General features: G+C 50.4%; 1 protein-coding gene across 12 annotated transcripts; it reads left to right on the top strand.

Moving 5' to 3' along the window:
- Positions 1-25: 25 nt before the first annotated feature.
- FBLIM1 (filamin binding LIM protein 1) lies at positions 26-14,479 on the top strand. Of its 12 annotated transcripts, XM_058855214.1 has the most exons (13): positions 26-544; positions 1,331-1,377; positions 1,490-1,630; positions 2,388-2,605; positions 2,967-3,100; positions 3,191-3,302; positions 3,392-3,561; positions 3,654-3,832; positions 3,911-4,031; positions 4,324-5,697; positions 6,189-7,006; positions 8,951-9,262; positions 9,821-14,479. In XM_058855214.1, the coding sequence occupies exons 4-10, from the start codon at positions 2,425-2,427 to the stop codon at positions 4,435-4,437; spliced, it is 1,011 nt and encodes a 336-aa protein (XP_058711197.1). In that variant the 5' UTR covers positions 26-544; positions 1,331-1,377; positions 1,490-1,630; positions 2,388-2,424; the 3' UTR covers positions 4,438-5,697; positions 6,189-7,006; positions 8,951-9,262; positions 9,821-14,479. The 12 variants fall into 12 exon arrangements, with proteins under 12 accessions (XP_058711197.1, XP_058711194.1, XP_058711190.1 ...); XM_058855211.1 differs by having other exon boundaries at positions 1,331-1,630; XM_058855207.1 differs by adding an exon at positions 7,340-7,558 and having other exon boundaries at positions 26-1,630; positions 6,189-6,332.
- The last annotated feature ends 353 nt before the right edge of the window (positions 14,480-14,832 follow it).

Genomic DNA, 14,832 nt, shown 5'->3' with positions numbered 1-14,832 from the left:
GGCACATGGGTGCCCTGGGGGTGCACAGGAGTGTAGGGGGTTTTGGGGCTGGAGCTGTATGGGAGGACAGGGGTTATCCTGGGGGTGTATGGAGAGATCAGGGCTGTATCGGGGTACACAGGCACCCGGGGGTGAGTGGGGGGCTCACAGGGCACCCCTTGGGGTGTGTGGGGCTCTCAGGGGGTGATCCCAGAGCACCCACAGAGTCATGGGGCACCCTTGGAGCACTTTGGGGAGCGCGGGGCAGTCGGGGGTGAATGGGGCACCCTAAGGACATGTGCCCCCCTCTTCCTCCGCCCGGGGCTGTGGGGCAGGCGGGGGGAGGAGGAAGGGAGGTGGAAGAGGAGGAGGAGGAGGGAGGAAGGGGCGGTGATGCCGGGCGGTTCTGCCTTCCCGCTGCCCTCGCCGCGCCCGCGGAGTGCACGGAGGGACCCGCAGCGGCTCCCCAGGTAGGGGACAGGGACAAGGTCACCCCCCGAGGGGCTGCAGGGCCACCTCCGGCCAGGCGACACCGCCCACCCGGACAGGGAACCTCGCCCGCAAGGTACGAACCCCCTCAGGTAGGGGACGGGAGCCACCCCCAGGTAGGGACCACCCCAGATATGGGGCTGGGACCCCCCCAGGAGGGGACAGGGGACACCCAGGATGGGACACGGGACCCCCCAAGGGATGGGACAAGGGGACCGGGAGCCACCCCCAAGGAGGGAACTGGGGACTCTCCCAGGGAGGGGGACACGGTGGGGCCACCGCCCCATAGGGGACAGGGTGCTGCCAGGTAGGGGACAGGGAGCTGTGGGGCTGCACCGTGGGTCACAGGGGATGCTGGGGGGCTGCAAGGCCACCCCCAGGTGAGGGACAAGAGGACAGTGGCACCACTCGGGGTGGGGGAGAAGGGACACCGAGTGTTGTGTACCCCCACCCCTTTTCCCTTGGGCAGCCTTTGAGAGGTCCCTGGGTCAGGGGACAGAGCTGAGCTGCAGCTCTCCAGGGCTGTGTCCTGTCCCAGTTTAGGGAGTTGTGAGCATTCCCCATAAGTGACCCTATCCCCATCAATCCCACCTGAACTCCCATCCCAGGATATTTTAGGGAAACCAGGGGAGTTCCTCGGCCACCCCAAAACCATGGGAACACCATGGGGAGGGGGGGACCCCCATTAATGCACCCCTGGAGCCTCGGCCAGCCCCCCTGGCTGGGGGGGATCTGGAGGGATCCGTCAGCCCCGGCACAAAGAGGAATGCGATGAGCACATGGTTCCCATTAACCCCGGAGAATTTTCTTTTCTGTTATAGGTTGGGGTTTTTTTATGATTATTCTTTTCTTTTTCCCCCAGTTTTGCACAGCTCTGCTGGGGAGGAGGAAAAGCGGCGGCTCCAGCGGGTGAGGAGCTGGGCAAAGGCCGGCAGTGCCGGTAGCCAGCGGGGAGGGAGGGAAAGAGGGAGCCAAGTTCGGGGTTCTTTTTCCTCTTTTATCCCTTCCCTGCTTGAGTCAGAGGCTGAAGTCACCGGCAGGAGCACTGCGAAGCTTTTTCCCCATCTCGGGGAGTCTGTCTGCCCCTGAAAGGATGTGCTGACCCCCGTGAGTGGGATTTTGGGGGAGCAGAGCCACACAAGACCAGGAACTCATCACACAGGTATTTTTCAATCTGCCAATTCACCTCAGGGATGAGTCCTGCTTCACCAACACAGCACCCTGACTAAAGCCTCGGGGTTCCCTCCCTCCAAACCATTCAATTTGGGGAGGGGAAACTTCGCCCCAGCTGCTTTTCCCCTTGGGAAGTTGGATAAACAGTGCTTTTCCTTCCTGAGCAGGGTTTCTCGGGGTCGGGTGCATCCTGCCTGTGCTGCTGCTCAGGGGATGTGTCAGTGCTGGGGACATGGTGATTCACAGCACCACACCTCAGTTTTCCCACCTGGAAAAATAAAAGGGTGGGATGTGCAGAGCTGGAAGTGATTGGTGGGGAATTGGGGGTAAGGAATGAGGGAATGGGGATGTAGAAAGATCCCAAAAAAGGGGTTGCAAAAGCAAAATCCTATTGCAGCCCTGTTTTTTAAAAGGAAAGGTGAATATTTTCTGCTGCCCGTGGGGAGTTTAATCCCAGGTGGGTGGGAGCAGTAAGAGGAAATAATGGGATTCAAATGTTTATGAAAAGGTGGGATTTGGCCACAGAGGTGTGAAAATGGGAGATATCAGCTGCAGCCTCACCAGGACTCTGTACCCTGTGCCCTCCCAGGCACGAGACCATTTGTTGCTGTGACGTGGGACGGGGACGCTCGTTCCTTCTCCCCTTCCGGGAGGAGGGAGTCAGGTTGATGCCAAAGGGCAACACAGCTGCAGGAGCTGCCGGTGTGCCTGCAAGTTTTACTCTCTTTCTTTCTTATTTTCACTAGAATCAACCTTTAATCTGGCCCTTCCGTGGCTTCAGCAATGTTGCCAGGGAAAGCAGAGAAGAGAATTGCTTCGTCCATCTTCATCACCCTCATGCCACCGCGGAGGGACGTGGCCACCAAGGAGAGAACCCAGCAGGGGCTGCAGCCAGACGGTGCCGAGGTCCCCAGCACCCACCAGCCCCAGGTCCTGCCGTGTCCCCCCACACTGCCCAACAGAGGTGAGGGATGGATGACCATGGGGGGCTGCAAACAGTGCGGAAGGATGGGGCTGAGCAGGCTGTGGAGATGCTTTGCTGAAGGATGTGTGTGTGGAAGGGGATGTGGGGGGGTTTTTGGGGGGGTTATTCCCCAAATCCCAGCACCTATCCCAGCATGGATCCGGCTCCTGTGGACAGGCTGTGTTTGCTCTCCATTGCTGGGCACTTATCAGTGCTGTTTGTCTCCTCTTGCCTTGGTGGCGTTTGCTTTTGGGGCTGGTCAGCGAGCGCTGCTGGGGTGTTATTGTGACAGGTTATTGTCATGGGGTGTTACTGGACACTGTGGATCCCCTAAAGCCCCCACATCTGTCTGTTGGTGCAGAAACCCACCCAGTGGCCCCTGTACCTTCATCCTCACCAGTCCTCCCCCTCTCTGAAGTGCCTCAGCCCTTGCCCATGGAGGTGCTGGGTCTGGCACTGCAGCAACTGGACCTTGCAGCACCTGCCACCCTCCAGGTGAGGACAGGAGTGCAGTCCCCCCAGTGCCTCAGTTTCCCCACCTGCAGAGGTATAACTGATGTGGCTTTGCCCTTCCCCACTTGCCAGGCCCCTTCCAGCTTCCCTGCTGGCTTGAAGCAGCCCACACTCCGCCAGGAGCAAGCAGGCAAGTGGCAGCGGCAGGATGCGAATGGGTACCCGGAGAGGGACAGCTCCAGAGGTAAGGGGAGACACAGCTGTGCATGGGCTCATCCCCACTGAGGGAAACTGAGGCACACAGCTCCCAGCCGCTCTCCCTGCTTCTTGCAGACATCTGTGCCTTCTGCCACAAAGCGCTGGGGCCCCGGGAGCCGACGGTGGAGGCGATGCGGAAGCAGTACCACCCCAACTGCTTCACCTGCCGCACGTGCCACCGACTCCTGGCTGGGCAGCGCTACTTCCAGAGAGAGGGGTGCCCCACCTGTGACACCTGCTTCCAGGTACCCATCCTCCTTCAGGGAAAACCAGCACCCCTGGTACATCCCTTGGGGCGCGGGCTGGTGTCTCACGGCACGCGTTCCCTAAATTCCAGGCCACGCTGGAGAAATGCGCCAAGTGCCAGGGGCTGATCACGGAGCACATTGTCCGTGCCCTGGGCAAGGGCTACCACCCCGGCTGCTTCTCCTGTGCTGCCTGTGGCCAGGCCATCGGCACCGAGAGCTTCGCCGTGGACGAGCAGGGTGACGTGTACTGCGTGCCCGACTTCTACAGGTGGGTGTCTGCAGGCGGGGAGCTGGGTTTGGCTCGTCCCCTCACCCGCAGGGCTCACGCTGCTCCCTGTGCTCCCAGCAGGAAATACGCCGCGGTGTGCGGCGCCTGTGAGCGCCCCATTGTCCCCTGCGAGGATGAGGACACCTACAAGATCGAGTGCCTGGGACGCAGCTTCCACGAGAGCTGCTACTGCTGCGAGGTACAGCCCCAGGGCTGGGGGGTACTGAGCCTTAACTGAGCACGGACACAAGGGTGGCAGCACCCAATTTTTAGCCCCCAGTTTATCTTACGAGTAATGGGGAGGGGGAAAGTAAATAAATAAATTGGGTGGTGGTGATGATGATGTGTGGGGAACTTCAGCTTTGCACTGAAGTAGTTTTGACGCAGTTTGCTGCTTTTTCAGAGTGTTGGTGGGTTTTGCAGGGAAAATAAGATACAACACAACACAGGGAGCCCTAAAAGGTGGCTTCCTTTTCCCCTCTTGCCCTTAGAGCTGCAGGATGCCCCTGTCGCCGGAGCTGACGGAGAACAGCTGCTACCCCCTGGATGACCACCTCCTCTGCAAGTCCTGCCACCTCCGCTGGCGCAACGAGTCATCCTGCTGAGACCCCGCAGCTCAACAGCCTCTTCCAGAGCCAGACACCAAAAAGGGGGTGCCCCCAGTGGGATGCACCCCATGGCTGAGCCTGTGTGCACCCCGAAATTACTGCAGAGCTGGGTTTTCATCGCTAAAATATCCCCAGGACCCTGACCCAGTGGGGATTTGTGGATATGTCCCAGCACAGCTCTGCACTCACGATGAATATAAAATGCTCTGACAGAGCAGCAATGAGGAATAGAGGTTTACTCCTTATTTCTTTTTTTAAACTCCTTTTTCAAGGCCAGTTTTGGTTTTCTTGGGTGGTGTTTCTTTCTTCTCAAGCTTCCTTGGGGTTTCACTGAAATGTTTTTCTCTGTGGAGAGCAGGCACTGATTTAGTTACTCACAGTTAAATAAAACCCCGAGTTTAAAAACTTTCATTCCTTTCATCCACCCTGCATTCCAAACCTGTCAATTCCAAGTTTAAAACTAAGGAAGAAAAGGTGGTTTTGGGTTTTCTAGGTGTGGCAAGAGTCGGGTCACTCAGGTCCATAACAGCTGATTTTAGGGTGTAGCGATGTGGCAGATGCTGTTGTTTTTTGGGGTGGATGTGGGATCTGGCGTGTTTCGTGGTGTTGATAAAAAGGGTTTTGGTGTGCTTTGGGGTTTTTTTTGTTGATTATCTATCCCGGAGCCGGCAGAGGGCAGCCGGAGCACAAATTCCTCCTTCAGGCAGCAAAACTCCAGCTGAAAGCATCGTGCAGGGCGGGGACGCTGGGGAAGATGGACAGCCCCCTTTCTGCATGTTACCTAGGATTATATTGCTCTGCCAGTGGAAGCTCTTTGATCTCCTCTCAGCCCAGGCCTCAAACCAGCAGAAATGAGAGCATTTCTCTGCATGCCCAACATCTGCACAACCGATGTTGCTGGTGCTTAGTGGGTTTGTTTGCAAGGGCATTGCAAACCAGGCGGAGAAACTTTTTTACTTTCTTTTTAACCGAAAGTGTTTAAAAAGCCACAAATCAAGAGCAGAAAATAGCAAGAGCATGTGAGATGATGTTTAATGCTTTCCTGATGGAAAATGGGAGCTGTAAACAAAGAAAACAACCACCAGACCAGCTGTTCCTGGATCACGTACAACATCTCTGGCATGTGCTGTGTTTATGAGTGAAGGGGTTAACGATGGTTAATTAATCACATCAATAACTATTTCCTGATGACTCTTCCCCGTCTACAAAGCTGGTTACTCAGTGTTGGTTAACGAGCATCTCCGGGCCACCAATCAGGTAATAACTTGCTTTAAATGTATTTATAAATAAGCTGTGGTCTGTTCTGGCCATGTAAATCGATGGCTTTGGGTCTGGTTGGGTGGGAACTCCTTGTCCCCTACCAAGGAGCTCCTGTGCTCCAAGTCAGCTATCAATTTCCAAAGCTCCTAGTGCTGTGAGGAAAATCTGGCATAAAAATGATGCCAAGAAAGTAAAAGGATGTGGCAGTGGCCAAAGGGAGTATGATAAAGAAGGCCCAGAGGGCAAAGGGCTGCTTGCTTTTTTTAGTACAGGTATTTTTCCACTCAAGGTTTTTGGGGAGGATGGAAGTGCAATGCTGAGCAGTGTTTTGGATGTGTTATTGCAAGATGCACTACCCTTCCACAGAGGAATGGTGGGAAGGAGTTGGGTATTTTCCCCTTGGAGCTTTCCAGGATGGAAGTCCCTGTTAGCACTGGGACTGTGGAATTTTTGGCAAGAGATAGCCAGGGAAATGCTTTTATTTACAGGCAGCCTTGGAGAAGGTCCTGGAAAGCAAGGAGAAAGGAAAGGCACTGCTGGGGAGTTTAGCAGCATGGTGAAGGGAGATGTGGTGAGGTCAGATTTGGCGTGATTTTTCAGGAGTGGAGTGTGACAAGGATACATGGACACAGGTAAGAGGACAAAAAGGTTCATTTAAGCCATCCTCTTCCCGGATGAAGGGAAAAGCACTACTGGCCAAGGTGTGGGGAGCATCGCTTTGCCTGGAAAGCACAGCCTCGTGTTCTCCCTTGGGAGGAGCTGAAGGAATTTTGAGCCGCATGCAGGAGATCCTGCAGGAGCTGGATCCTGTCCTGCTGCTGAGCAAACCTGGCTCAGCCTGTCCTTGGGCTCCTCACCCTGTCACGAGCGCTTCTGCAAGCACCCAGCTCTGCAAAAATAAACCAACCACACATCCTGCCCTGGAAAAGAACATTTCGGGGGGCTGGGCTCCAAAGCCTTGTGGAGCCCCCCTGGAACCACCCAGGGGTAAAACCCACTCCAAGTCCTTCCTCTTGTCCCTGTGGCAGTGCCAGAGGACAGAGAGGATGGCAGCGCTCCGAATGGCTCCAGCCCTTCCCTTGGCTGCTGCAATATGCCCGTCAGCTCTTGCAATCCCTCTTGGCAGGCTGAGGAGAGCGGGAAGGACCTGGCTGCCTTCCAAGGCGCAGCAAATGCAAATATTTCCTCACTTCAGCCTGGGTGCGGCCCGCGTATGAAATTTCCTCAGGCTTTCCCAGCGAAGGCATCCGATCTCTCGATCCCTCGCTCGGCTGCGAGGCCAGCTTGCTCCTAGGAATACACAACGGTGCGTCCCATAAAAAAAAAAAGCCTTAGGGTTATCTTTTTACAGCTCAAAGGATTGCCTGATTTTTAAAAAAGAGGTTTTAAATTGAAGAAGGAGCTGCCAGGCACAGCTGTAGTGGCTTTAAATCAATGGTTATAGTGTTGCTGCATAAAAAAAAAAGCCTTTTTGCCAGGTTTCTTTGGAAAATTGAAGATTTGTAGTGTGGCGCAAGGGAAGTGGGATGATAAAGGGGCTGGAAAAGGTGCTGGGAGTGAGGTTGGGTGCTGGTGATGGTTTTTCTCAAATAAGATAGAAAAAGCTTCAGGGAAACTGGATTTTTCCTTTGGATCCCAGGTTAATGGCAGTCGCATCCCAGCCAGCTCCCTGCAGCGTTGTTCTTCCCCACAGAGCATTCAGACCTATTTCTGCAGTTTCCTTTGACACAGCCTAAAAAAAATTATATTTCTTAAATGAAAAGCAGTCTGATCCTGCTGATTCTGGGAGAGACAAAAACCAGCAGGGATTATAACAGGAACAGTGCAAGCCTGGATTTCTCCAGCTCATGCAGCACAGGTGGGATATATATCTTAAAAAAAAAAAAAAGTCTGTATGCTAATATTCTCCTTTTCCCCCAATTTTCCTGGCAAAACTGAACCACCCACTGCTACAATGTAGTTTTAAAACACATTGATTTTGATAGCATGAGGGGAAAGGGATGAGGTGACTGCGCAAGCGCGTTACCAGGCTGTGAGTGCTATACTGGCTCCTTTAGAAAATAAAGGATAAAAAGCCCAACCCACCCTATTTCTGAAAACAGACATAGCACACACCTGCGAGCGGGGTTTTGCTATTTCATATCCCAGATTTCCTTCATCGTATCAGTGATTACAGCATCCTGAAGCCCTATTTCCTGAAAATTACCAATTTTCATCCAGATTTGGCTTTGAATGGTTTAAGTTATATCTTTATTTTGCTGGAATGTCCAGTAAAGCACTGTGAGGTGTTTTATTGAAATAAAGACATGGATATTTTTCGAAGAGGTTATCCCCTTTGTCAAGGTGGATTACTGACCTCAGGGATTTATCACTGGGGGGGAAAAACCAAAACTGAGAAGGATGGGGAACAAATATATATAATATAATAATTTATCCCTTAATTCTCCATGTGGCTAAATTTTTCCTCACAGCCAAGCTGTGGAATATGCTTTAATCTCATTTATTGAATTGCTTCGTCCGAGTATGGGGTTTGCTTGGGTTTTGGTTTGGTTTTTTTGTGGGTTTTTTTTTTGTTTCTGAAGCGATCGGGCTCTAGACGGTGAGTTAAGGACAAAGCGTTTAGTGAGGAAAAAGATGCTGCTGAAGAAAAAAAGCTAAAATGAGGAGGAAAAGGAGGGTGGCGGCTGACAAAAGACGGCGCCGGCCGAGCCTGCCCCTCACGGCTCCTCAGGCGCTGCCCCCCCGCGCTCGCTTCACAAAATGGCCGCCCGGCGGGGCCGCGGGAGCGGCTCTGAGGCGACAAAATGGCGGCGGCTGGAGAGCGGGGGGAAGGAGTGCGGGGCCGGAGCGGCATGGGCACGGCGGAGGGGCTCTGATCCTGTGTGAATCCCCTCCGGGCGGGCGGCGAAAGCGCTGCGGGTGAAACCTGACCTTCTTATCTCCCCTCCCTCCTGCCGTTTTCTCCTCGCCGCCTTTGCAAAAGGATGTGAAAATCGCCAGAAGTGCGCATTTTCATTCGGCCATGGCGGAGCCCCCAGTCTTCCCCCCTCACCTCAGCTTACCCCCTCTCCCACAGTGTTACCCCTAAAACGTTTGTTGTTTTTTTTTCCCTCTCAGCTGAGGAGTTTTGGCCCAGAATTGCGTTTTCCACACGCCCCCCACCCCTCCCTCCCTCATCACCACGCGCACCCCCAAGAAGGGTAGTTCTATGCCTAATTCTTTGCTTTTACACCGCTTTTCTCCTTCGCAGGGGTTGAAGCCGCCATCTCCCGGTCTCCTCACGATATGGAAAATCCCCAAAAGCGCTTAGGAAGGAAAGAAACGAACCAACCAACCAACAAAAAAAAAAAAAAGCCCGAGGATTGATTTATCATCAGAGCCGGAGTGGTATGGGAAGAAACCATCGCTGCTCGCCTGCTCCCCACGACAGCTTGCCCACCATTCGCTTAATTAAAATCATACATTGGTGTGATCAGACGTGGTAATGCCATTAAAAAAAAAACAAACCAAAAGCCTAAATCCCGTAACATTCACGTTCTCGTTGTTGGAGGCTGTAGCCAAGGTACCACACTTTTTTTTGTTTGTTTTAAATATTATTTTAAAGTTGCCTTACCCTTTTTTCCTGCATCACCGTATTGTTACAGGCTACAACGTTGTCTTTTATTTCTTAAAAGCTACATCCCTAAAAATACTGCTTTTTCCCCATAGAATTGCAGATTTAGGCCCATACAGATGCTCTTCTATTTTTATGGATACAGTAGAATATATTGTATATATTTATTAAATATAGATATATAAATATTGCTATATATTTAATGTTTTAATATATATGACCTTTTTCCAGGGACTGCTTAAAATAAAAAATAAGCCCACACACCTAAAAACTATAACTTAGTTACATAGAATCACTGTAACTTTGGCCCATATGTATCTTTGATTTTATAGATATATTACCTTTGTTTTCCTCCATTGGTTTTCTACTACAGTGTATCCTAAAAGCAGGAGAAAAAAATGCCATCAAAAAGTAAAAATAAGAAAAAATAACAAAAAACAACACCTTTTTTTTTTTTTTTTTTTTTTTTACAGTCCGTGATGGAAGTTTGTTTTATTTGTTCCACAGAGATGTAGATTTTTCCTTGGGAGATCTGGGAAGGATTATTTTTTAATGAAATAGAGGAAAAAAAATACCACCGGAAAAAAACAAACAATGAAAAAGAAACGAAAAGGAAAAAAAGCACAACAAAACCAAACCGCAGTAAGTGAAGCTGCAAATGCAACCGAGTAGTCCGGATCAGATAATTCATTGCACAAAGAAAGGTAAAATGGAGCTGCAATGGCCGGCTTTGCTGTACATCCAGGAGGAGGGATCAGCTCCTTTATCCCAACCATCGAGCGCTACAAACACCACCATTTTTTTTTCCTCTCTCTCTCTTTCTCTTTTTTATTTTTTTTTTTTTAATATGCTTTGTTGGGGCGTTTTGTTTGGAGCCGAGGCAGCTGCACCACCACCCGAGCCGGGGCTGCCAGAGCCGCTCGGGGGCTTCACTTTTACAGAGATCTCTTATTTTTCCCCGGCCTTGTGCAATCCTCTCCCTTTTATTATACGGGTTTGTTTTTTTTTTCCCCTCTCCCCTCTGCGGGTGTAAAGGTTTCTCTCCTCTCTCCAGCTTGGCTGCTTATTCCAGAAGTTTCCACGGGGGCGGGGAGCCCCCACTGCGGCGTCTTTGCCGCAGCGCCGGGCAGGAGGAGGAGGAGGATGCGGAGGATGCGCCACCTCTCCCTGGCTGGGAGCCTCATTCCAAGCCGCTCCCCCTTGCTCCGTTCCCCCAGCCTTGAAAACAGAGCGCTGGGAGGTGTTTGCAGCTTGGAGGGGTTTGTGGGTTTTTAAATTTTTTGAATTTTTTTTTTTTTTCTGAATAAATGGAAAGCAGAGCTGTCGCTGATGGAGATGGATGAGGCAGGGCTGGCAGCGCCGAAGCCCTGCTCCGGCGTGGCCATGGCACCGATGGCACAAGTGACCTTTCCCAGGCGGAGAGAGGGGGGATTCCCCCCCTGCCCCAGCATGCTCCTGCTCGGAATTCATTTTAAATAGCAGGCGTATTATTTTTTACTTTCCTTCCCCCCTCCCATTTCTCCTTCACTGTTGTTTTTTGGGTTTTTTTTTTTTTCTGAAGCTTCCTCATGATCTTTTTTTTTTTTTTTCCTGTGTGTGTTTTGAATTGCGTTTTAAAATTGCCCAGCTGGAAACAAGGCTTGATTAGAGCTGAAACAATAGCTCCCTTTTATTAATAACGGGAAGGATTTACAATCATACAGCACCTTCCTTGGAAAGCTTTCCAAACCATTTGCAAACACTCACAAATTTAAGATTGTGCAGCCCTTGGCTGTGAGGTGGGTAAGTATTTAATGGTGCCACCATGCAAAATTACCTTGGTGGCAAACCTCAATTTCTGAGTGCTTAAAAAGATGACAAATTTGGTTTGGTGGTTTTTTTTGGTGGGGTGGGGTGTGGGTCTGGCTAAAAGCTGTTACCTAAATCTGTAGATGCAGAGTATTTTGCTGTGTTCTGGGAACTGGGCTGTTGTGCCTCCAGCCATGCAGCTTTCCAGAGCCGAGCTGTGGATTTGCTGCATGTCAGTAAACATCTGCTTATGGATTCTTTTTCTAATTTTTTTTTTTTTTTTTAATCCATTCCCTTTTTGCAGTCCCTAAGTGACCTCCTGCAGCACTGCCTCCACTGCGGTTCCACCCCAGCTTTGCACTGGAGCACAAATGTGTGTCCCTGTGAGCCAGAGTGACCTTGCTGGGGGGACTGGGCCCACTGAGCCATTCAGCTGCTCTGCTTTGACCCCAAATCTCTGCACCCCGTTTTTTTCCAGCACATCCCCTCACCCGGGGGGATGCTGCAGTTATGCGTTAAAGCTGTTTCATGCCTTATTTTTCTCTGTTGTTTTTTGTTGATATTTTTGTTTGTTTCTTTCTTTCTTTTATTTCCAAGGGCAACAATGTATTGTTTATGTAACCCCTCTCCACAGCAGATTCCTGCATACCACACAGGGATCCAGGAATCACCCGGGCAGTGCAATCTGGCCTTGCCAGAAGCATGAGGGACAAGGCTCCAGCCACGTCTGCATGTGTCACACACAGGCTACACAAACCCGCAGTGTTCCTGTGGTTACTTCTGTCTGCAGAGTAGGAGTGGGTCCCAGGGCTTCCCCTTCCCACTGCTTGCTGGTTCACAAAGGCTGATGCTTCTGGAAAAAGCTCTGCCTTGTGGCTTTTAAAATAAATAAATAAAGCAGCGCTGCTGTGGATTAGTCATCCTTATTTTTGAAGGAAGTTGTTTGCCAGCGCTGTCCATATCACGCATGTGCGTGTGAGATGGGAACTCCAGAAGGCTGGTAGCGTGCTCTGCTCGCTGCTCCTTGGAGCTCAGCCACCTGGGCTTCGTTGAGCTGCTCCTGGCAGGTGGAAAAACTGACAGTCCAGCTTTCCAGACCTTTCCCTCCTTTTTTTTCAGTGCTGGAATCTGCATTGGCAGGTGTGCAAATGTGGAGACTGTAACAGCAGCAAGTGAGGATGGATGAGCTGTTTTCTGGGGTCACATCCAACTCCAGAGAAGAAACCCTGGTGATTTATAATTTTTGTCTTGTCTCTGGTAGGTTTTACTCTGAGCTCCGCTGTATCTTGCGAGAAGACTGAGTTTGACCCTTTTGGCTACTAAAAATGGTTCTGTTTTTAAACCTTGGTGCTTTTTCCCTTCCATGTGGTTGTGTAGAAGAGCAAGCGGTGCAATTAAACAGTACAGCAAAGGGCAGCTCCCTCCCCCTGTCCCTTTCAAAAAATCCAAAGTTGTGTGTCTTGAACTGCTGCATAGGCAGAAAACATACAAAGCCCTTGTCAGCATTGTGCTGATGTGTGGCATGTTAAAAAAATACACACAAAGGGGGTGGGGAGAGCGGGTGCCTCCAGGGAGCAAAACTGTGGGGCCCCTTTCCCTCCAAGCCTACAGACCTATGTGGGATAGTCTATTCCTCCTCATTTTGCTCAGGCAGAGCCAGTGGAGGTCGGAGGGAGCACTGAGCATCTTAAATGGTGTTGATGAATATCAGGGTGCCCTTGAATTACATGTTTTTTTATATGTGAACTTGCTCCTGCAAGATGCAGCTGGTTTATTACTCCATTCCTCAAAGCTGGGAAGAAGGGAAACACTTCCTGCCTGGGTGTAATTTCTTTTGTTGTGTTGCAAAGGTAGCAAAAAGCACCTTGTGCTGGTCTCTGCCAGGTCACACATGACTTGGAGGCACGGCTTCCCGCAGTCATTAGTGCACAGGGAGTGCTGGGGGTCCTTAGCCACCCTTAATGAGGATATTGCATCGGGATTCCATGGATGCCACTGCCTGACCCAGCCCTGGAGATTCCTCTTACAAGAAATTACTTCACTGACTGGTTGCTGCAGGGATTTCTAGCACAGCTATGACTTTATCCCTCTTTTTGGCTAAAATTAAGTGCAGGGTGGGGATGAGGCCAGATTTCACACCCTGCTCCCTGTGGTAGGTGTGTGAACAGTGGCTGTAGCTCCTGTGCCTAAAGCCTTGTTTGGAATAAGCCAGTGTGGACAGGGATTTGGATTTTATTCGCTCATCAGGGCTGTGTTGGTTTGGAGATGCACCTTGTACTCTTCTTAGGCCATTGCTGGCAGGGAGGTTCGGAGGAGCAAGAAGCTGCCTGTTGGGATGATTCCATGTTTTTTGGGCTGGCACACCCTGTGGAACTCTAAATTGCTTTCCTTTGGCAGTTTGGGATAAATGACTGAGAATTGCCTTATGAGTGCTGAACTTTTACCACCCTGAAGAATTACTTGAGCTACATCCGTGATATTTCCAAGCTAAACAAAACCTGAATTTTCAGTGCCAAAAAGCAACACAAACGTCCACTCCTCCTCTGTACAGGAGAAAACCACGGTCTTTCAAGCTTTGCTTTTAGCTCATAGAGTTAAAAAGCTGTGCTGTGAGATCTGCAGAGGTGAAAATAAAAGCCAAAGGCAGACAAGAAACTTCTCCCATGCAGTGTTGGAGGAGAGGCTTTGGAGTGCAGCAGGTATTGATGCACAAATATTTCCTTTGTGCTTTCTCTGGACTGAAGGAGCAGTAGCTCCATAGACATGGGGTCACTCCTCTTTATTTAAACACCCTCATGTTGCTGTGGTATCAAAATGGTGTTCAGTGGAGCCAAAGCTCAGATGATGGTGGTGGCTTGGTGTTTATTTTGTGCTGGGTGTGCTGCTCGATCCAGTGTGGAATGTGGGAAGAGCAGCCTGTAGCTTGCAGGTTTGGACTGTGGGGTCTGTGCTAAAGCCTTGTCCTGTAACATTTCCAGTGTAATTTCTGAGATTTTTCTTTCCCCTGGGCATTGCACACAGGTAAAGATCACATCTGAATGAAGAGATAATACAACAATTAGGTGTTAAAAATGGCAAAGTATAGGATTTGGTCATCTAACCAGTCCCAGGGGATTTATATCCTTTGCAGTTGTCGTCTTTGGGTATCAAATCACACGGAACTGTCTTTTTTTATGTTTGTTTTCTTTGGTTTTCCCTTAAACTGTAATCTTTTGCAGCCTGGAAGGCCATAGTCCTGTGTAGTGATGAAAGCCCTGTGTTTGGGGAGAACCCTTGTGAGGTGAGCAGACACAGCTCTCTGTGTCTGTATCCTCCCTGGCACTGTGGATAAGAACACCACACGGAAGAGCGTCAGAAAATAAATTACTAAATACTGCATTTCAAAAATGTGAAGGGAGTTTTCTGCACAGAGTCATCTCATCAGGAAGATTTGGAGTACTAACCCTCAAAAAGAACCAAAATCAAGAGCTTTATTAATATAAATCCTGTGCTTTGTGTTGGTTAAGGCTCCAGAACCCGGCTCTGTGCTCCAAGTGTTTTCAGCTCCTAAGCCGATAGCCTCTGTCTTGGCAACAAATGGACCTAAATATCAAACTGCACCAATTCTTTGTTGGAGAAAGCAAGCATAAAGCAGAATGGGTAAGCTATAAAATTAGGCCAATAATTCAGGCTGGCTTAAAAAGGAGATAAAAGCCTAGCTGGGAATTTGATATTCAGCTGTCATAGTGTTC

Source organism: Poecile atricapillus, chromosome 22, assembly GCF_030490865.1.
Source record: "Poecile atricapillus isolate bPoeAtr1 chromosome 22, bPoeAtr1.hap1, whole genome shotgun sequence".
NCBI lineage: Eukaryota > Metazoa > Chordata > Aves > Passeriformes > Paridae > Poecile > Poecile atricapillus.
This window is presented reverse-complemented; position numbering and strand designations above follow the sequence as displayed.

Coding starts and splice junctions, on each gene's coding strand:
- FBLIM1 (XM_058855214.1), top strand. CDS start 2,425: ATGTTGCCAGGGAAAGCAGAGAAGAGAATTGCTTCGTCCATCTTCATC. Junction 3,101..3,190: donor CAGCACCTGCCACCCTCCAG/GTGAGGACAGGA, acceptor CCCACTTGCCAG/GCCCCTTCCAGCTTCCCTGC. Junction 3,303..3,391: donor GGAGAGGGACAGCTCCAGAG/GTAAGGGGAGAC, acceptor TGCTTCTTGCAG/ACATCTGTGCCTTCTGCCAC.